Source organism: Chiloscyllium punctatum, chromosome 39, assembly GCF_047496795.1.
Source record: "Chiloscyllium punctatum isolate Juve2018m chromosome 39, sChiPun1.3, whole genome shotgun sequence".
Classification (NCBI taxonomy): Eukaryota; Metazoa; Chordata; class Chondrichthyes; order Orectolobiformes; family Hemiscylliidae; genus Chiloscyllium; species Chiloscyllium punctatum.
Window position 1 is genome coordinate 54,600,037 of NC_092777.1, and position 23,286 is coordinate 54,623,322.

A 23,286-nucleotide genomic window follows, 5' to 3' on the forward strand; every position below is an offset into this window, starting at 1 on the left:
GGCGATAACTGATCAGATAACTGAGTTTGCTAGTAAAATCTTTTCACAACCATTCTTGCAAGGCCACTAACAACCTTTTAATGATATTGCTCCATGTGAAGCCCCTCTATCTGTAAGGTCCCTTTTCTTGTTACTTCTCCTGACAGTGACTGAATCACGTTTCAGTGTTTCCGCAAGAGCAGCAAGCCTCCAGTCTGTCATCCATCTGGCTAGTGTTCACACATACGCCATCAGAGTGAGTGCTGGAGGGTTCATTGCTTGCAGAGCTGGGGTCCCGACCTCCTCACTCTGCACCTAACCAATGCGATCCACACAGATGGTAATCCAGTGTAGCTTGGGGTGGCACAATGGCTCAGTGGTTAGCACTGCCGCCTCATGCACCAGGGACCCGGGTTTGATTCCAGCCGGGGTGACTGTCTGTGTGGAGTTTGTATATTTTCCCTGTGTCTGTGTGGGTTTCCTCTGGGTGCTCTGATTTTCTTCCGTTGTCCAATAACGTGCAGGTTAGGTGGATTGGCCATGATAAATGTGGGGTTACAGGGATTGGGATAGTGTGGAGGTCTGGGTGGGATGCTCTTTGGTGGGTTGGTGCAGACTTGATGAGCGTAACAGCCTTTTTCCACACTGTAGGGATTCTATGATTCTCTGAATGCTAACCCTGATGTGTTATCTCTTCCCAAGCCCTTAATTCAACTACCTCAGAGAGAGAATCAGACTTGGTTGGTGAGAAATTAGAAATTATGCACCAATTTTTTTTGTCATGTTAAAGCTCCAGAAGGGTGATTTTGACACGCACTTGTATAGAACACCATACTGTATGCCACCTTCATGAGGATGTTAGCAGGTAATAAGTTGATGCAGAGCAGATCATGATGCTAATTAATGTGCAACGATGTCTTGAGAACAAAATGTCAGCTGACAGCCCAGTGCTCTATTTGACACCCTCCCACAACATCCAAGTCTGAAAATATGTTCAGCAGCAGGAAGTAACAGACAGAATGTCAGAATGTTTCAAGGGAGCATCAAGTCCTTGCTGATTAGTTGCTGTTTGATTTCCTCTGGCTGTTGCTTTGATTGGACATATGTTTGCAGCTTTCGGTAAAGATACAAAAACTTCAGAATTGTGTGGTAGGAGCTGAAGGAGTTTCTGCTGACTTCGGCACAAACTAGTGACTCCCAACCATGGTTGCATTAGCAGCCATTCCCCTGGGACTACACATACTTTCTAATCAACTTGGTCAGGGATTTTATTGCATGCCTCCTGAGTAGGGTGGGACTTTAACCCAGAGCTCCTGACTCAGAGGCAGGGACATTGTCACCCCACCACAACAGCATGACTTGGAGATGAACAGGTATGATGCAGGTCAGGACAAGGGAGGGAGGAAGAGCAGGGGTCACATTGGGTCAGATTATTCAATTTCTCCAATGTAAACTTGAGCTCAGTGAAGAACAGTGTTACACATTGCCTATGATCCAGTAAAATCATCCACACCTAAACCTACCATCCACTGGTGCCACATTGTAAACCCAAGGTAGACAAGCAAGAAGCTGGAAAAACACAGCAAGCCAAATTGTCTATCTTGGATTCCAGCATCTGTAGTTTTTGTTTGTCTCCAGCACTGTAAGCCCAGAGCAGGGTGAGGTGCTAATGGTTGTGAAGGTGCTAATTGCCACCCTAGCTGCAAAATTGCACACTGTACACTGTGTCAATGTGCAATAGGTAGGAAACCCTGGCAGCAAATCACAAGGGTCATCATGATCCATGATGCCAGTGTTTAAGGCACCCTGCTGTGCAACCTGCCTTTGAGTCACCAAAACAAAGCTTGGGGTGCTGCAGGGCAACAAGGACTATCCAATGATGACAGGATAATGGTGGTGGGATGTGTCACAGGGGATTCAGCACCAATGGCTTCAGCCCCAGCCACTAGGCTTGGCCTTAGCAATAGCTGCACCAATTATGGCCACCACCATCTTTACCGTGGAGATCAGAATATGCAGACAGGCCTGCTCCCCTCCAAATGGCTTCTGTTTGCACAAATCCTTACCCCGCTTCTCCTGGAAGGGAGAGGATTGTCCCTTGGGCTGTGGCACTTTTGGTTCAAGGGACTGCTTTGTAGTCTAAGGAGTGGCCACCACCCCAGCATAAATCCAGAATCAGACCTCCTGGCCAATCAAATTGGCCAGTTGATCTCAGAGGCTGGAATCTCCTGTCCAGCGAGGAGCGGGAATCTTATCTCCAAAGACTGTGAGGCAAGTGGCACTGTTGGGACTGCATTCCCAAATGTGTGCAGGTGTACTGCAGATCCTAGTTGTACCGTGCGATGTTCACACAGACATTCAGACCATTAATCGCAATGGTAATGCCGAGCTGTCTTAAAAGGCGAGCAGATCATGCCAGAGCTTTGAACGATAAAGAGTTACTCACCAAGGAAAAGACATTCAGTTTTTAGAACTTTTGTCTTTTATTCATCTTTGTTGACCAGGAGGACTCTCGAAGAGATGTTGCATAAACTACAACAAATGTACAGAACAGAAATCGGACATCAGGTTAAATGGTCTATGTCAGTGCTTATGCTTCACACAAAGCTCCTCCCATTCTCCTTCAACTAACCCTATGAACATAACTTCCTCCAGCTTTCTCTCTTCCGGGCTTATCTTGCTTCCTTGGAAACACACCAAAAAACTTTGCAGCCAATCTGTTTGCTAAATGTAATTCAGTTCAGTTTTTGTCCTACTTTACCAAGAAGCTATGACACTGCCAACTGTGTGATTGTTAATTAAGTGCCTCGGGAGATGGTTTGACATGCAAAGACTCATGCAAGCTTCTTTTGAAGAACTGGGATTTCTCAACTTTCAGTTTTATTAGCAATGGCACTTCAATAAAGTGAGGGAAACCATTAAAATTCTGATTAGGTTGATGTAAATTATTCCATTAGTTAAACATCTGCCAAAATATATTGGTTGCATGCAAGCTGACAGTCAGTTACAAAATAGGATGTGGGAAAATTCAATTCCTGATGAAGGGCTTATGCCCAAAACATTGATTCTCCTGCTCCTCGGATGCTGCCTGACCTTCTGTGCTTTTCCAGCACCACTCTCTTGACCCTGATCTCCAGCATCTGCGATGCTCACTTTCTCCCTGTGCGAAAATTCACTCAGCTTCCCCATCTCCTTTGTTAGGGAGGTTGCTAAAATTCAGAGTTGCAAATGCATTCTGTTTCAATCTCACTGTACTAACTCCCAGAAGGCATATAGCATTGGAGAAGTTTTAAAATGTAACAGTGATTTTTGTTTTGATTAACATGCAACCATCCACTTGTTACAATATTTTATCTTAAAGCATCGTTTATCAGTTTAAATACACCTTCATCATCTTTTGTAAAGTCTTCAATTTCAAGGTAAGTCATCTTCCCAAATTTGCTCATGGATTACAATTGTGACAGAAGGGTTGTGACAGAAGGGCTGTGTGCCCCTCACTGTTTACAGAACGACTGGATGACCTCTTTCACTGTGGTGCGAAATCGCTTGCTCACAAAGCAGTACAGAAAAAAGTTGACTGCAGTGCTCATCAGTGCCAACATGTTGGCCAAATCCAGCATCAGATGAACCTTCCAGTTCTTGTTGACAGATGCAACATACAGATGGTAAATAATGACAATAGTCCGAGGTGCCCATAGGATGACAAAGACGGTAGTAACTGCGAGAAGAATGGCTGTGGTTTTACCTGAACGACTTGTCAGTGCTCTCTTCTTTTTCAGTTTGTAGATGATCAGTGAATTGACAATCAGAAATACTGTGCATGGAATAAAGTATATAATGAAACAATGCATCCATATTAGTACTTGATCGAGAACGGTGGGTGGGTTACTCACTCGCCAAAGATCAGACCACCAGTAAAATGGCACACCTGTGATTAAGGACAGGACAAAAACAGTTGCTATTATTTTTTGAGTGCGTTCAGGGTATGACACCATACGATATTTCAGTGGGTGGCACAGAGCAAAATAACGGTCAATTGTCATCGGCACTGTGATCCAGATGGAGGCATGGTTGGCGGCAAACTCCAGGATGCTGACGGTATGCACCATTGTAGCTGGGATCTCTCGGTGAAGAATGGCTGTCTCCAAAATGAAGCCGACAAATATGATGAAAAATTGAGTGAGGATGTCTGAAGCTGAGAGGGCCAGGAGGTAGCAATAAGAGGATTTCTGTGTCTTGTTGGCCAGACGTGAGAGGACGATTACATTCAGGATGTTTACTGAAAGCAAAAACAACATGTTAGCAAATGATTCTGCACTTTGTGTAATAGGGCAGATGATGCCATTGGTATGTAATAAGCTGGCATTTTATCACCTTGGAATAGACATTAAAGGGTCATGGGCAATCACCCAGAAAACTCCAGGCATTACCAAACTGCAAGGGCAACAGATTTTAAGTAAGGGATTTAAAACTTCAATATTGTCACTTATTCAGTTCCATTCAACTCCAATTGCGTATTTACCAACTGCAAACTGCTCTCAGTACCAACCAGTTGCCATTTTCATTCAAAATTTATGAGCTTTCATCCTTTTCACAATGGGCTTTCCAGCCTCATCACTTCTAATGTACGTTTTTCTTCCCTTGCAGTCACTTTCTGCCCTTTCTGATGTTCATCCTCCATAATTTACAACCTGCACCAATACCATCTAAGTCATCTATTACATCTGCTGTGCTGAGGTGTGCAATTAATTCAGTCAGTGACTGTCACTAGGCATCTGATAAATGTCTCCACTGTGGAAGTGCTCCTGCAGCCCATTATCAATGCCTGGCTGAAGATTAATTCTACCCCTCTAAGCAGAGCTGCTTGAGTGAGTTACTAGCTTCAGAATAATTACCTTGTAGTCAATGTCTTGGTATTACAGCTTGAAATGCAAGAATTTTCGTGATTGCAAAACAAACCCAAAGTAGCTGTTGGAAGAAAGGAGGTGACTTTATTCCATTCAAAATGTGACTTGGTTCTTCGATAAGTTAAGATGCACATCTATTCTGTGAATCTGAATTGACAAAATATTTTCTACTACTAACTGGAAATATACAACAGTATTTATTTCAAATAAAAAATAAGAGTGCACTCAATAAGCATTTTATTCTATTAGTTCTGCTCTTTCCCCAATCACCGCTTTGTGTACACTGCCAGTGACTTTATTCCATTCCTTTTATCTTCAAAGGGAAAGTTGCTTACAAATGATTATTGCTTCTCCTAAGGATATTGAGAAAGTCACCAACCTCACTCTTCCACCATTAATTCCTGCACCATTTCTCTTTACAGGCAATGGATTTTTCCCTCCATGCCTACCTTAGATAAACTTAGTTTTTAAAAAAATTCATTCATGGAATGAGGATGGTCACTAGCTGGACCAGCATTCATTGCCTATCCCCAATTGCCCAGATGGCAGTTAAGAGTCAACCACATCACTGTGGGTTTGGAGTTACATGGAGAAAGTGAGGACTGCAGTTGCTTGAGATCAGAGTCGAGAGAGTGGTGCTGGTAAAGCACAGCAGATCAGGCAGCATCCGAGGAGCAGGGGAATCGACGTTTTAAGCATAAGCTCTTCGTCAGGAATGAGGCTTGTGGGCAAAGGGGGGCCCAGAGATAAATGGGAGGGGGTGCAGCTGGGAGTGCAATAGGTAGATGAGGATGGAGGTGAAGGTGATAGGTGGATGAGGAGGGTGGAGTGGGTAGGTCTAGTAAGGATGACAGTTTCCTTCCCCAAAGGACATTAGTGAATTTTTCCCTCCCCCCCCCCCCCTCCCCCCGAGAATCAACACATGGTCATCATTAGACTCTTAATTGCAGATATTTATTGAATTCATATTTGACCATCTGCTGTGGTAGGATTTGAACCTGCGTCCCCAGATTATTACCTGGATTAACAGTCCAGCAGTAATATCACTAGTCTGTTGCCTCCCTGTAGTAGCACCATTCTAAACATTAAGACTGATGACTTTATGATAAGAAATAAACAAAATGATTATTCACGTGTTGGGCTTAAAGTCAATCCTCATGTAACTATCCATTTGGAAAGAAAAATATGCCGGATTATTATGTACATGAGCAAGTGGTTAGGACTAAATAGCTATTTCAGGAGCTAGCACAATTATAATGGACCAAGTGGCCTCCTTTTATACAATTCAAATTCCTCTACAGTCATAAAAAATCAGGATTTAGTGGATTGTACGAATCAAATAGCTTGCAGTTGCTTAAAAAGTATTAAAATGTCATTGTGTTAGGTGCATGATGATTAATTGATTGTTTCCATTTAGTTAACTGTAGCAAATTTCACTTAAAAATGTCCAGTTTTCACATCTTTTTGTAAAAAGAAGCAAATGATAAGCTGTAAAGATTAGCATTTCCAAGTCTTTCACTGAAAGATTGGAGCGACTGGACTTGTATACCCTTGAGTTTAGAAGACTGAGAGAGGATCTGATTGAGACATATAAGATTATGAAAGGATTGGACACTCTGGCAGCAGGAAACATGTTTCCGCTGATGGGTGAGTGCCGAACCAGAGGACACAGCTTAAAAATACGGGGTAGACCATTTAGGACAGAGATGAGGAGAAACTTCTTCACCCAGAGAGTGGTGGGTGTGTGGAATGCTCTGCCCCAGAGGGCAGTGGAGGCCCAGTCTCTGGATTCATTTAAGAAAGAGTTGGATAGAGCTCTCAAAGATAGTGGAATCAAGGGGTATGGAGATAAGGCTGGAAGAGGATAGTGATAAGGAATGATCAGCCATGATCAATATTGAATGGTGGTGCAGGCTCGAAGGGCTGAATGGCCTACTCCTGCACCTATTGCCTATTGTCTATTGTATATTGTGTGTGATGGAGAGAACCAAACCCTTAAAAAAAATATTTTTCTATTGCATTGCAGACTTGGCAGATCTGCGCTCCAGTGGATTTGGGGGAATGAATGGACAAGAAAAAGATCAACACAGGAACAAGAAGCACAGGGCAGTTCCAACAGAAGCTTCAAGTGCTGCAAGTGGCACCATGCCATATTATCACCTGTAAGCCACACAGGGGCTGAAATTGCACGACACCAACCATGTGAAGAACCGGGCTTGAAGGGAATTGTCAGTCAATTCTTTTCACTGTCCTGACCTCCTTCTCATTGGAGTTTGCAAAAACAAGTCTTTTTGGGGATTTGTTTCCTCATCTCACCTTTATGTGGGTCGCAGTTAAAAATCTTGACAATACCTTCCATGTGAATGTAAAACAGAAAAGAGCATGTGAAAGATTGGCTGTTTTGCCAGTTTAACCCCCTTGATCTGTCTTAATATAGAATTGTTGTAGAAATCAATGGCGCTCTTCATCCAGTTCTTGCCTCTTTCACAGTCCCAATTGCCATTTTGGCTCCAGTGCCATCTAGACCCCAAACCAGGAATCCCTAAAGTGGGGGGATGGGGGAGATGGTGGATAGGGCCCTGAATGCATTCACAAGCTAAAATTTAGGGGTCGTGGGTTCTGAGGATGCAATAGCTTCAGTCAGAGCTGCGAATGAATTATAACAGCTCCTCTCCCCAAACAGGCCCTCACTCTCACAGCCCCCTCACCACATCCCCAGCTGGGCTCATAGATCTCACTGATAAATTCCAAGGCTTGAAATGATGTGACAGTATGATAAGATTTGGGAAGTACTGCCCTAAACTCTGGAATTCTCTTCCTTAATGGCAGTGCCTTTTACTCCTCCTAGATATTCCTTAAAGCTTCTGATCAAACCTTTGGTCAGCTGTCTTTATTTCCTTCTGTGTGATTCGATGTCAAGATTTGTCTGACAATTTTGTCTGAAGCTCTTTGGAAGGTTTGCTATGTTGAAGATATCATGTAAATGGAAATAATTGTTCTTGATATTAATGTCAGACAGCATTTTGTTTGAAATTTAGGTCTGCTGGAATTTCCATAGCCGTGTACATCTATATAGATTTAAAAATCTAGTCATTTCCCTGTCACACTGACATCTCACTTCAAGCTGTCAAACGTGGTACAATTACAGTAAGACAGTTGGACATGTCTGCTGACTGACCCAATGGTATTGGTCTGGCATCTCTTCAAATTCTGGAACCTAAGATCACATATGTTTAGTGAATCTCAGAAAGTACCCAGTGTAGACCCCATTGTGCAAGTAGAGGTGAAGTTAAGACCTGTTGAGTTTCTCCAGCACTTTCTTATTCAATTTCAGCATCTACAGTATTTTTCATGGAACTCCCACAGTGTAGAAACAGGCCATTAGGCCTAACAAGTCCATACCAACCCTCCCCAGAGCCATTGTCCTCCCCTATTCCTCTACATTTACCCCTAATGCACCTAACCTACATATCCCTGAACACTATGGGCAATTTAGCATGGCCAGTTCACCTAACCTGCACATCTTTGGATTGTGGGAGGAAACCAGAGCACCCAGAGGAAATCCATGCAGACACGGGGAGGATGTGCAAACTCCACACAGACAGTTGTCCAAGGCTGGAATCGAACCCAGGTCCCTGGTGCTGTGAGGCAGCAGTGCTAACCAGTGTGCCATCTTTATTTAATTTCAGTCCAACATAGTATTTTCTTTTAACTCACTTACAACTTAAGTTTCCTTTCTTTTTCAATTCTTAAAGAGCAGGGATTTAAAAAAAAATCTTATATAGAGTTAGAGAGTAATACAGCAGAGAAGAGGTTCTTTGGCCCATCGAGTCTGCACTGACCTATCCATACTAATCCCACTTTCCAGCACTTGACCCTTGGCTTTGAATGCTATGACATCTTAAGTGCTCATCCATATCTTAAGACTGTGTGGTTTCCTGCCTCCCAGGAAGTGCATTCCTCATCCCACCACCCTCTTGGTCACCCTGGTATAGAAAGGATGTTGCTAAACTTGAAAGAGTGTTTTCCTCTAAACGTCCTGGCCCTCATTATTGACCCTTTCAATTATAGGGATAAGCTGCTTCCTATCCACCTTGTGTGTGCCCTTTGGAAGCTTTGTAGACCTCAGTCAGGCTCCCCCTTCAGCCCTTCAGTGAAGGGGTAAATGTACGGGAATGGGTCTCGGTGGGTTGCGCTTCAGCGGGTCGGTGTGGACTTGTTGGGCCGAAGGGCCTGTTTCCATGCTGTAAGTAATCTAATCTAATCTAAAAATTCTCTGCGTTAAAAATAGCAATGCGAGCCTATCTAGACTCTCTTCATAGCTAATATGCTCCAAACCCAGGCAATATCCTGGTAAATCTCTGAGCCCACTCCTCCAAAGGTCTGGCCTTAAGTTTGTGCAAACTAAGCTACAGTTGCAACTTTCACTCTTGAACACAAGCCCATCCCCACCTGACTATCACAAGCATGTGGTTCCCAAACCAGAAAGCAGATAGATCAGGGAGGCTGAGGCCAGCTGTACTGCCACAGCCCTACACCATATCAGCTACTACACAGAGTGTGGAATTAGCTTGTACTTTCCTGGAACGAAAACAAAAATCACTGGAGAGACTCAGCAGGTCTGCAGAGATAAAAACTATGAACATTTCAACACTAGTGAGGTCTTTGAGCCTTTCTGGCTTGAGTGTCTTGGTGGAGCATTGTAAACAGCAGGAATTCAACAAGTCATTTAGACAGCTTAAAAAACTAAGGTGGTGAGAACATAAAACTAAACATTGTCATCTGTGAAAGAGGGCAAGTGGAGAAATATTCCTTTCTCAGAATAAAACTCCTTTCACCATATATAGCCTGAAGATATTGCAGCAGAAGCTAAATGTGTGGAAATTGCCATGTGATTTCTGACTATTTCCTTGGTTTTATGGCTCTCTCACTGATGTTGCAACAGCACAAGACATTGGTGAGGCCAATACTGCATAGAATACTGCATACAATTCTGGTTGCCCTGGTATAGAAAGGATGTTGCTAAACTTGAAAGGTTACAAAAAAGAAATTACTAGGATGCATCCAGGACTAAAAGTTTGAGTTATAAGGAGAGGCTGGATAGGCTGGGACTGTTTTACCTGGAGTGTTGGAGGCTGAGGTGTGACCTTATAAAGATTTATGATATCATGAGGGGCACGGAAAGGATGAATAGCCAAGGTCTTTTTTCAAGGATAGGGAGTCCAAAACTACAGGGCACAGGTTTGAGGTAAGAATGGGAAGATTTAAAAGGGACCTGAGGGGCAACATTTCCATATAGAGGGTGGTGCATGTATGGAACAAGCTGCCAAATGAAGTGGTACAGACGGGTACGATTACAGCATTTAAAAGGCATTTGGGCAAGTACATAAATAGGAAAGGTTTAGAGGGATATGGATGTAATGCAGGCAAATGGGACTAGTTTCATTTAGGAAACCTGGTCAGCATGGACAGAAAGGTTTGTTTTTGTGCTGTAAGACTCTATGGCTCTATGTGGACTCAACAGCAAAGAATGAAGATCAGTCTCATGCAGACACAAGCCAACAAGACCAAACTTGACACTCTGATGCACTAATGTGACCACTATTGATGTTGAATTCCGTAAGAACATAACTCAGATGCCTTTAGTTCCTCATCGGAAATGCAATTTTCGGCTGACAGTGGAACTTAAAATCAGCAGCATGGCTTCACCATTTCGTAAATAGGCCTAATATACTCATTGTAATGGCCTATCTCATCAAGAACCGACTCCTGACCTTTGGTCCTAGATTCTGTAGCTTTCCATACAAAAATTATTGTGTATAAAAATTAATTTCACTCCCCTTTTACTCCAAATCCTTCACTTTCCATGTACGTTTTACGGTGAATATGACTCTTCATCACAATTGCTCATTTCTTTTTAACCTACAGAAATAATGGAAAAAAGACTGGAACAGCCATTCCCTGTTGAATTCCAAACCACGGCCAGTAATCAATGTCAGTGTCATTGTTGGTGGTTCAGCAATTCCAAAGACTCAACGTGGGCGTCAGTGCCTATGCCAATATTATTGTAAAGGCTGACCTCCCCTACTTCATGGTTAAAAGTTTGGTCTCAAAAATTCAATTTGTGCAAAAGTTTACAGAGTGGAACCAAAGAATAGAAGTTACTTAGGAAATATTTCCCTGAGTATTAGCTGATGCTTTATACACTGTTCCTAATCATTTCTACAAATGCTGGCCACTTTGTTGAGATGACTTTCCTCTGCATTTTGGTTTGTAAACTGCGAACTCATAAAGGACACTCTTTGGAAATATTATTGCCCTTTTAAATTGCCCTTTTCAGGCAGCACCTTATTCTGTACTGCCTGAAATTTAACATTAACCAATGAAATATATGTCATCCTGCAAAGGTCATTTAGAAATCTTCTGTTTGTTTGAGTCAGAAGTTCCATTGGTCCAGAGTGCAATTTGAACAAACAACAACTGATTTGTTTAAACATACAAGAGATAGATCTAAATTTAGTTGAGCAATATCGAGACTAGTACATCTTGAGGAATAGTAGTTTCATCCAATGTCATTCAGCATCTGTAATTCTACTGGGGACTCGCTGTCAAACTGTAATGTAACTTTTTTTGTACCTTAAAGAGACAGGGCGGAACCATACATTTTTTACAGAAATCACTCTTTGGTGTCAACATTATCTCCATTTCAATGCTATTGAGCATAATAGAGAGGGGGAGAGAGAGAGAGAAAAAGGAAAATGCTTGTTTGTCTTTGTATACTTGTAAAAACAATGACTGCAGATGCTGGAAACTAGATTCTGGATTAGTGGTGCTGGAAGAGCACAGCAGTTCAGGCAGCATCCAGGTATACTTGTGTTTTAGCTATATTCCCAGGACTGAATATGAATGAAGGAAAACACGACAAATTGACCATCATCTGGAAAATGAATGAGGCAAATTGCTTAAACTCTTTCAAAAGAAAATGAGCACAGCAGTATATACAATAGAACCAAAGAAATAGGAGTTGCTCACTTCCACAATGCAAAGATGTGCAGTTAGGGTGAATTGGCCATGCTAAATTGCCTACAGGGTTCAGGGATATGTGGGTTAGGTGCATTAGTCCGGGGTAAATTAGAGTGGTTGGGATCTGGGTGGGTTACTCTTCAGAGAGTCTGTGTAGATTTGTTGGGCCAAATGGCCTGTTTTCACACTGTCGGGATTCTCGGAGTATCTATGAAAAAGGACAGGGAACAGAACAATATCACCAAAAGACTGGGATAAAGTTGATGTAATGAGCAGGGATTACATTGAGTACAAACTTGTTTGGCTGACTGTTTCTGTGAGTATATGTAATTTTAAAGCTGATTGTTCACTAACCAAGCTGATGCCTTGTTCTGCAGTTTACAGACATTATGTTGGCAACAGAAATGGGGAGTCTCTTCACTGTTTCTGAGTTAACAGTGAGTCTGATCAGTGTTTTCTGCCGAAAGATTCTATCAACTCAGATGGACTCCAGGCCAGGCAGAGGAAGTGCCACAATGTACACATCAATGTCTTGCTATCTGTGTCTTAATTTTTTATTGTCACCTCTTGGGTCCTTGCCAACCAGCTTTGACTGGTTGATGATTGATTTGTTACTGTATAGATCCCAGACCAGGTAGGCAGTGTACCTTTAATCAGTTACATGACATCCCGACATGTGATATTTTGGTATAAAGGTAACCATCCTCACCCTCAGTCACTGTTCCAAAGCATTGGGTTCAGTGCAATGTGTTTATTCAGTTAATTGTGTGTATGTTATGTACAACACTATCAGTAAGCACAGAACCTGGACAATGTGCAATTCTGTGATATTATCGCAATATGTGTTATTAATGTTGTTAAAATGAATTCCAAGACATTTATCTAATCAAGAACCCAGTCTTGGTGGTAAATCTTACATGGGCTAACAGATAGGACTGCATTCACTCCATTTCAAACTGTCAGGGATGTTTAACCCAAGACAGCATGTCATAATCACAGCCAGAGGACATTAAAAGCTCATGATCACAGCTAGATCGTTGCAGCCAGTGGGTACTTAAAGGCTGAAAAAGTGACAGTTGTTTCTCATCATTGACCTGATTTTGGAGTTGAAGTGAACAAAGACCAAAGTGTTATAATCTGGAGAAGAAACATTTGTGAGCACTCACTCTCTTGTTGAAAAAAAAGAGAGGTCACAGCTGTGTTAGAATCAATCTTTAAGAGATTTTGGCTTAGAAAATCTCACAGTAGTTGGAAAGAGTTATTAACATGGTTTCTTCAAAGGGAAATCATGTTTAACCAATTTTTTGGAATTCTTTCATGGATTAATATGCGCTGTGAGTAGAATAACAATAATAAAATAGAATAGCAATTTATTGTCATGTGTAGTTTTGCAAAAATACAGTGAAAAGTTTTATATGTCACCACACCATGGTCCCTGAATTGATGACAGAAATCAGAAATAAGAAGGAAAAAAAAAGTAAAAGCTCATTGCAGTTTAATTAACAGCTCCTGCAGTCAGGGTACACTGGCAAACAGGGCCTGGCCGCACCGAGACCACCATGCCGGGCTGGGCCGGACCGAGACAACAACGCTGAGCCGAGCTGGGCCAAGACCATCATACCGAGCTGAGCTGGGCCTTGCCAGGACCACCACACTGGGACGGGCCAGTGTGGGCTGAGACCACCACGCTGGGTTGGACCAGGCTGAGACCACCACACCTGGTTGAGCTGAGACTACCCTGCCACACTGAGGTGAGACCTCTATGCTGGGACTAGAACATTACACTGCAACAACACCACCACATCAGGCCAACACCAACCCTCCTGGATAACGCCGTCACACCGGGAGACTGCCACACTGAGACACAGCTACACCAAGAGACCGACATACTGGGAGACTGCCACACCGAGGGACTGAGACACTGCTACACCAAGAGACTGACACACTGGGAGACCACCACACCGAGAGACTGACACACTGAGAGACCACCACACCAGGTACCAAGCCTATACTGCCATTCTGGGCCTTTGGAAGCCACGTTATTGCTGAGCCTGGGTCGGGAGAAGACGCTTTCCACTGAAGTTATTAAAAGAAGGTAAGGTACCATAATAAATGGAAACATTAAGAAAAAGCATAGAAAGAAAACAAAATAAAATGGGCAGAGTAGATGAGCTCCAAGCTCTTGGGCTAAAGAACCCGGACATTGTGCTTTAACTCAGCTGCCATCTTGATAAAGGATAAAGGGAAACCTGTAGACCTTCTATACTTGGATTTCCTGAAGACCATTTGATGAGATAGAACACTGTTGTGGAAAATACAAGTGTATGATATAAAGGGAACACTTGGCATGGGTAGAAGATTGGCTCGCTGGCTTTGGGTTTTTGCCTGATTTGGCAGGGGGTAATAAGTTGCATCCCACAGCTGTCTGTGTTGAGGCATAACTTTTTACAATTTACGTCAGTGGCCGGGAGGAGGGGAGTGAAAGCATGGCAGCTAAATGCACAGAAAACACCAAGGTGGGGAGGAAAGTAAAAGTTCTGAAGAAGTATCATTGGACTCGAAACATTAACTCTGTTTCTCTCGCCACAGATGCTGCCAGAACTGCTGAGTTTCTCCAACACTTGCAGTTTTTATTAGAGGTAGGAAGATATGTTGAAAAGAAGGCACAAGGAGTTTGCAGATGGAGATAGATAGGTTGAGTGAGTGGGCAGTTGAAATATAATGAGAGAAAGTGTGAAATTTACTTTGGCAGGAAGAATAGAAAAAAGCAAAGTATTACTTTAATGAAGAACGACTTCTGAGTGGGATTTAGATATTCTGGTTCATGAGTTACCATGAGTTAGTATGCAGGTGCAGCATGTAATCAAGGGATCTGGGAGTGCTAGTCGAGGATTCTCTAAAGGTAAACATGCAGGTTGAATCCGTGATTAAGAAAGCGAATGCAATGTTGTCATTTATCTCAAGAGGGTTGGAATATAAAAGCACCGTTGTGCTACTGAGACTTTATAAAGCTCTGGTTAGGCCCCATTTGGAGTGCTGTGTCCAGTTTTGGTCCCCACACCTCAGGAAGGACATACTGGCACTGGAGCGTGTCCAGCGGAGATTCACACGGATGATCCCTGGAATGGTAGGTCTAACATACGAGGAATGGCTGAGGATCCTGGGATTGTATTCATTGGAGTTTAGAAAATTAAGGGGAGATCTAATAGAAACTTACAAGATAATGCATGGCTTGGAAAGGGTGGACGCTAGGAAATTGTTTCCGTTTGGCGAGGAGACTAGGACCCGTGAACACAACCTTAGAATTAGAGGGGGTAAATTCAGAACAGAAATGCGGAGACATTTCTTCAGCCAGAGAGTGGTGGATCTATGGAATTCATTACCGCGGAGTGCAGTGGAGGCCGGGACGCTAAATGTCTTCAAGGCAGAGATTGATAAATTCTTGATGTCACAAGGAATTAAGGGCTACAGGGAGAATGTGGGTAAGTGGAGTTGAAATGCCCATCAACCATGATTGAGTGGCGGAGTGGACTCGATGGGCCGAATGGCCTTACTTGCACTCCTATGTCTTATGGCCTTATGGTCTAATGGTATTCTATTCTTTAGTATGAGAGGGATTGAACATGAAAGTAGTATAAAAGCAAAGTATTGCAGCTGCTACAAATCTGAAATAAAAATAGAAATTAGTGTAGAAACTCAGCATCTGTGGAGAGAGAAACAGAGTTAGTATTTGGAGTCCAGTTTGGCTCTTCTTCAGAACCAAAAATGATGGCTTTCATGCTGTTGACCGAGGGGGAGGAGGAGTGAGTGAAAGAGACTGTGCGAGTATCCGAACAAAAGAGAAAGGAGTTGCTATTTATGGTGAAAGAGAGATGGGAATGTGAAATGGGCCAGTTGCTCCACTTCTCCCTCTGTCAATAAAAGATTAAGGATGTAATGTTACAAGGGAATCTCAAATGCATGGGGGAAGGTGCAAGCTAAGAGAAAGCTTGGGGGTTAGGGCTCCAGAAACCTAGACTGTGTCAGCAAGTCAGGATGGGCTTTCACTCCATGGTTTAAAGAAAAATCTCAAAAAGTCCCATTGGACATTTTGGATTAAAGAAGACAATCAGAAAATAATTTAACGACCAAAGTCGACCCCAAGAATGAACTGAAAAACGATTGAAAAAAGGGCACATGTTGCTTCAGCCAGAGGGAAGTTAGCTATCTCAGCAAGAAAGGATTAAATTGGAAATGAATTGATCAGTTAAATAGTTGTACATATATTATCTTATTGTATAGTCTATATTATAATCTTGAATTGCAACACAATTGATGTTTGCTCCGGCTGTAGATTGGAATCTATTATAATACAGTGAATCATTAAATGGAGCTCATTCTTCATTAATCTTGGTTGGGTCTGAGATCTTACACCGGTGAGCTGCTAATATAAATTGAATTATAGATTAAGTAAAGGAAATTAACAATGTATCTGTCCGAATCTGGAACATAATGTGATTCTTGGATCCATTATACATGTTCCGTGCTTTGGGACACCTTAGCACTTATCCACCAAGTCAAAGACATCTCGGTAAGGTCTCAAATCTAATTTCATGAACGTTAGGACTGGTTGTTCCAACAAGATGTTTGTTGATAAGTATGCCTCAACAATTATGGCTTTTAACAGCCTGAAGAAAAAATAAAGTTTTAGAAAGAATTGGAGTGTTCATTGTTTTATCCATTTGTCTGAAGGCTGAGATTGCTGCCTTGATTTATTTTATTGCTTCACATCATCTGTGACCTATTTCAAATGGCTGATACTTGGCAAGCTATCGATTTGGCTTCACCGCATGTGCTGCCATTGGCTCAGTGGAGCACTTGCAATAAATTGGATTTACAGACAAATTTAATATTCCAGCACACGTGAGTCCAGTACTTAAATGATGCATTAACGTCCATCAGTTTAAAAAGTCATCAGCAAACAAATGCTACCATGCCTTAGAGGAACACAGAACATCATTGCCTCACTGTTGATGCACTAATGTGATATTTTTAATAAGAATGCTGCAGATTCATTGGACAGAATAAGGCACAAATCTTATAATTATATACCCCTTCCCAGCAAAAGATTCCACATGCTGAGAAGCAATTCTTTTCTAAATCTCCCTTTTAATGCTGATGTGATGATTTGAATTTATGTTTTCCTCTTACTGTTCAGTAGAAGCAATTTTATACTTAAGATACAAGGAAGCATCTTTCTTTATAAGTTTAAAAATATCCAACATCATCTCATGTCCAACTCCCCAGCTTGTTCCTTTAACCCTTGACTCTCTTGCCAGTCAATCTGATTAATTTGCCCCCATATGTCTTTTGACTGTTTCTTCTAATTTTACTTCATTAAAGAATCTTGGAAGATGTCTCTATATTGCAGAGGCTACATAAATGCAAGTCTTTGTTGCTGAACAGCCTATCCTCTCTTTAACGGAACCAGTGACACTGCTAAATTGCAGTTGCGAATGTTCATTTGAACGAGAATAAATTCTCAATACTGCAGGAATGATTGATGTGAAAGAGATGATGTTTTCACTCACCAGGTAACCCCAGACAGAGCAGGACACTGTAGTAAATGACTGGGACAACTCCCAGAACACATGGTGATCTCTCAGCACTTGCTTCACCCAATTCCTGCCAAGGATCTGAGAATGTTCTATTGTGCTCTTCAATCATGTTCTTTGTCAGGAAGCGCATCAGAAGATCTGCAAAGTAAAGAATATTCGGTATTGCCTTTCCATTCTAACTTGTGCAGATGGGAGAGTCTATTGGTGCATTTAATGACTGTTGCAATTTGTAAACATGAAACCATCCAGGTCTCTGGAGCCCCTCTGCTAAGTTGCACCAAGTCCCATTCACCCATCCCTCCTGTGCTTGCTGACCTGCAATGACACTTTTTAAAGAAATGCCTCCATTTTAAAATTCAGAACCCTTCATGTTCTCATCCTTCCCTATCACTTCTTCCTGTCTCTTTCTCTCGAATCACCTTGTGCTCCTTTGAGGTATCTACTTTTCTCATGTTCTTTTTTCTTGATGTAATATTCCCAGTGTGCATTCCCAGATGTCAATTGCTTCATCACTGACAGCCAAGGTCTGATACTCTGGAACTTGGAGTACTGGGAGCAGATCTGAGCATCACACTTCAGGAAGGATATATTGACCTTGGAGGGTGCACAACATAGTTTTACGAAAATGATTATTGGACTTCAGGAGTAAAGTGAGAAGGAGAGATCATACAAATTATGCCTGTCTTCCCTCACATTTAGAAGGTTAAGGGATGATCTGATCAAAGTCTTCTAGATATTAACAGGAAAAGGCAGGGTAGATAAGCTAGATCCTCTGGTTGGGAACAAGGGCAGAGCCTAACCATTAGGGCCAGACAGTTAAAGAGACATGTTTGGAAGCATTTCTACACACAGAGGATGGTAGATGTTTGGAACTCTCTTCCACAAATGACAGTTGATGCTCGATTTGCTGTGGATTTTAAATCTGAGATGGATAAGTTTTTGTTACTAAAGGCATTAAGGGATATGGCCAGGGCAGGTAGATGGAGTTAGGTGACATATCAGCCTTGATTTGAATGGTGGGGGCCGAATGACCTAGTCTTGTTAATATACTTCTATGTTCCTATAAAATCCTCTACCTCTCCGACCTTTCCCCGCTTATGAAAAACTCCCTAGAACCTACACCTTTAATTCATTTTAGTCATTTACTGTTGGACCTCCTTGTATAGCTGGCTGTCACACTTTGCTCTATAACTGTCCTGTGAAGTGTCTTGTAATGTTGCACCACGTTAAAGGGGCTAAATAAATGTAAGGTATTATTGTATTGTTATTGTAGTGGGTGGCACGGTGGCACAGTGGCACAGTGGTTAGCACTGCTGCCTCACAGCGCCAGAGACCCGGGTTCAATTCCCGCCTCAGGCGACTGACTGTGTGGAGTTTGCACATTCTCCCCGTGTCTGCGTGGGTTTCCTCCGGGTGCTCCGGTTTCCTCCCACAGTCCAAAGATATGCAGGTCAGGTGAATTGGCCATGCTAAATTGCCCGTAGTGTTAGGTAAGGGGTAGATGTAGGGGTATGGGTGGGTTGCGCTTCAGCGGGGTGGTGTGGACTTGTTGGGCCGAAGGGCCTGTTTCCACACTGTAAGTAATCTAATCTATCTAATCAGATGACATTAATTAATAAAATTCTCCACAAGGTTTTACTACTGAAGTTCGTCCACTCAATATTGCAGGAGCTATTCTTAAAATGCATTAAGTCAGAATAATAATTTCAAAGCTCACTCAGTGAAGACTGCACATTAGGAAATGAGGAAATGCCCTATTTTTCCTGCATCATTACACGATGTGTATTAAATGGCTGCATCTCCAGAATCTCTCACTGGTAATCTACTTAGACAGGTACATTCGCTCAATCAAATTCCACATGTATTTAGGACAATGATGTTCTTTGAGCAGAATCTTTTTCATATTAATCGCTTAATATTATGAATTGCCAAGCTCAGTCACAAAAGTAAGGCTCATTTTTTTTAATATCAGTCAGGAATCCATATATTGGAATGATATTAATTTTCAGGCATTCAGCAGAACAGCAACAGAGACAGTTTTCTCAGCAATTGTGAATGTTGGTATGAATCCAAGTCCCTGGGAATTAGACATCTCCTCATTATTGTCACCAATGGGGCAATTAGCTCCTAGATTTCAATGTTTGTCACAATTGCACTAAATTTGCGGTAGAAATGTTGATGCCTTACACTAGTCGGAAGTGAAAGCTGCAAATCTCTGTTGTAAGCTTTGGTGACAGTAATACAGTAAAATGTCTGCAAGAGATAAAGTCATCTTATCGACAATGGAATGGATCCCCATTTAAGGAGCAAGAGATGACAGTCAGAATTTGAAAGTCAAAATTTCAGCGAAACGACTAAGTAACAAAATATCTAGAATGATTAAGATAATACAAAAGAGGAATTCTGAGGAATAGTTAATGCTGTACATCTGAAAATGATCAAAATTTCCCCAGATGGTGAGGGTCAGATATCATTTTCTAGGTTATTCTAATGCAGGCTGTTACCATTGAGTCACATTCAATTTTACAATTTAGTTGTCCAGGCACACTGATTTTTGTTTGTAGTGCATGGTATAAAGGGAGATGGCACCGTGATAATGTCCCTGGACTAGTACGTGAAAGGTCCAGCTCTAATGGTTAGAGGAAATGGGTGCAAGTCCTTACACAGCAGCTGTTATATTACAATTCCATCAATAAATCTGGAATATTAAACTAACCTCAGTGACGGTGACCATGACAACTATCATTGATTGTTGTAAAAGCCCATTTTGACATCTGGTTCCGGATGCAAATCTCCCATCCCTACTTGATCTACATGTGACTCCAGACCAATAGCAATGTGGTTGACTCTTCGCTGCCATCTGAAATGGCTTTGTAAGCCACTCTATTTTGTCAAACTGCTACGGAATCTAAACCAAGCCAAACCAACCTGACATTGACCTAGTTTCCTGGCATGATAATGGCAAACACCACCTTGTTGATCCTGCAAAGTTCTCCTTACTAATATAGAATCATAGAGTCATAGAGATGTACAGTATGGAAACAGACCCTTCGGTCCAACCCGTCCATACTGACCAGATATCCCAACCCAATCTAGTTCCACCTGCCAGCGCCCGGCCCATATCCCTCCAAACCCTTCCTATTCATATACCCATCCAAATGCCTCTTAAATGTTGCAATTGTACCAGCCTCCACTACATCCTCTGGCAGCTCATTCCATACACGTACCACCCTCTGCGTGAAAAAGTTGCCCCTTAGGTCTCTTTTATATCTTTCCCCTCTCACCCTAAACCTATGCCCTCTACTTCTGGACTCCCCGACCCCAGGGAAAAGACTTGGTCGATTTATCCTATCCATGCTCCTCATAATTATGTAAACCTCTATAAGATTACCCCTCAGCCTCGACGCTCCAGGGAAAACAGCCCCAGCCTGTTCAGCCTCTCCCTGTAGCTCAGATCCTCCAACCCTGGCAACATCCTTGTAAATCTTTTCTGAACCCTTTCAAGTTTCACAACATCTTTCCGATAGGAAGGAGACCAGAATTGCATGCAATATTTCAACAGTGGCCTAACCAATGTCCTGTACAGCCGCAACATGACCTCCCAACTCCTGTACTCAATACTCTGACCAATAAAGGAAAGCATACCAAACACCTTCTTTACTATCCTATCTACCTGCGACTCCACTTTCAAGGAGCTATAAACCTGCACTCCAAGGTCTCTTTGTTCAGCAACACTCCCTAGGACCTTACCATTAAGTGTGTAAGTCCTGCTAAGATTTGCTTTCCCAAAATGCAGTACCTCGCATTTATCTGAATTAAACTCTATCTGCCACTTCTCAGCCCATTGGCCCATCTGGTCCAGATCCTGTTGTAATCTGAGGTAACCCTCTTCGCTGTCCACTACACCTCCAATTTTGGTGTCATCTGCAAGCTTACTAACTGTCCCTCTTATGCTCGCATCCAAATAATTTATGTAAATGACAAAAAGTAGAGGGCCCAGCACCGATCCTTGTGGCACTCCACTGGTCACAGGCCTCCAGTTTGAAAAACAACCCTCCACCACCACCCTCTGTCTTCTACCTTTGAGCCAGTTCTGTATCCAAATGGCTAGTTCTCCCTGTATTCCATGAGATCTAACCTTGCTAATCAGTCTCCCATGGGGAATCTTGTCGAATGCCTTACTGAAATCCATATAGATCACATCTACTGCTCTGCCCTCATCAATCTTTTTTCTACTTCTTCAAAAAACTCAATCAAGTTTGTGAGACATGATTTCCCACGCACAAACCCATGTTGACTATCCCGAATCAGTCCTTGCCTTTCCAAATACATGGACATCCTGTCCCTCAGGATTCCCTCCAACAACTTATCCACCACTGAGGTCAGGCTCACCATTCAATAGTTCTCTGGCTTGTCTTTACCACCCTTCTTAAACAGTGGCACCACATTTGCCAACCTCCAGTCTTCCAGCACCTCACCTGTGACTATCGATGATACAAATACCTCAGCAAGAGGCCCAGCAATCACTTCTCTAGCTTCCCACAGAGTTCTCGGGTGCACCTTAACATTGACTCTGGGCCAATGAATTCTCATGGCATCAGGTCAAACAAGGGCATGGAGACCTCCTACTGAATCCCACATACAATTCTCCCTTGACTGATGAACCCGTGCTTCCCTATGTTGAACAGCACTTGGATGAGGCACTGAAGGTGGCAAGAGCGCAGAATGCAGTCTGAGTGGGGGACTTAAATGTTCACAAACCAGAGTGGCTCAGCAGCACAACTACGGACTGAGTTGTTCAAATTTTAAAGGGCGTAGCTGCTGGACTAGTCTGCGGCAAGTGGGCGAGCGAACCAACAAAAAGGAAAAGCCAACTTGTCTTTATGCTCACCAATCTGCCCGTTGCAGATGTATCCATCCATTGCGGTATTGGTAAGAGTGATCACCAGACAATTCACACTGGGGATAACCTCCATTATGTTGTATGGCACTATCTTTATGCCAATGGCTCAGACCTTGAACAGATCTTGCAAGTCAAGGCTGGGCGTCTGTGAGGCACTGTGGGCTATCAACAGCAGCAGAATTGTACTCCCAACACAATCTGCAACGTCATGACCCAATATATATCCCCGTACCATCAAGTCAGGGGATCAACTTTGATTCAGGATTGAGTGCAGGGGGGTATGCCAGGAGCAACACCAGGTGTAGTGAAAAATGAGGTGTCAACCTGATGAAGATACAATGCTGCACAACTTGCACGTCAAATAGACAGGGCTATTGCACAGCAAAAGAGAAGGTACAGATACCAGACTTCAACCAATTTGATTCACTCCAAGTGATATGAAGAAATGGCTGAAGGCACTCAATTCCACAAAGTCTATGGATGCTGACAACATTCCAGGGATAGTACTGAAGACTGGTGCTCCAGAATTTGCTGCTCCCCTGGCTAAGCTCTCCCAAGTACAGTTACAACACTGGCATCTCCCCGACAATGTGAGGAATTGCCTAGGTATGTCCTGAACACAAAAAAACAGGACAAACTTAATCCAGCCAATTACCACTCCTTTGATCTACTTTAGACCATCAGTAGAGATGGAAGGTGTCATTAACCATGCTATCAAGCAACTCCAGCTCAGAAATAACCTGCTCAGTGACACCTCGTTGGAGACCACCAAGGCCAGCTTTTGGTCTCATTGCAGCCTTGATCCAAACATGGAGAAAGGATCTGAATTGCATGAGAAGACATGAGGTGAGAGGGACTGTTCTCGACATCAAGACAG

At 42.6% G+C, this 23,286-nt stretch overlaps 1 protein-coding gene across 1 annotated transcript; it reads right to left on the reverse strand.

The window, feature by feature from the left end:
• Positions 1-3,473: 3,473 nt before the first annotated feature.
• Positions 3,474-22,428, reverse strand: LOC140463779 (probable G-protein coupled receptor 142). The gene is made up of 3 exons (XM_072558089.1): positions 22,398-22,428; positions 17,480-17,644; positions 3,474-4,258 (listed from the first exon to the last, which is right to left on the reverse strand). The coding sequence occupies exons 1-3, from the start codon at positions 22,426-22,428 to the stop codon at positions 3,474-3,476; spliced, it is 981 nt and encodes a 326-aa protein (XP_072414190.1).
• Between the last annotated feature and the right edge of the window lie 858 nt (positions 22,429-23,286).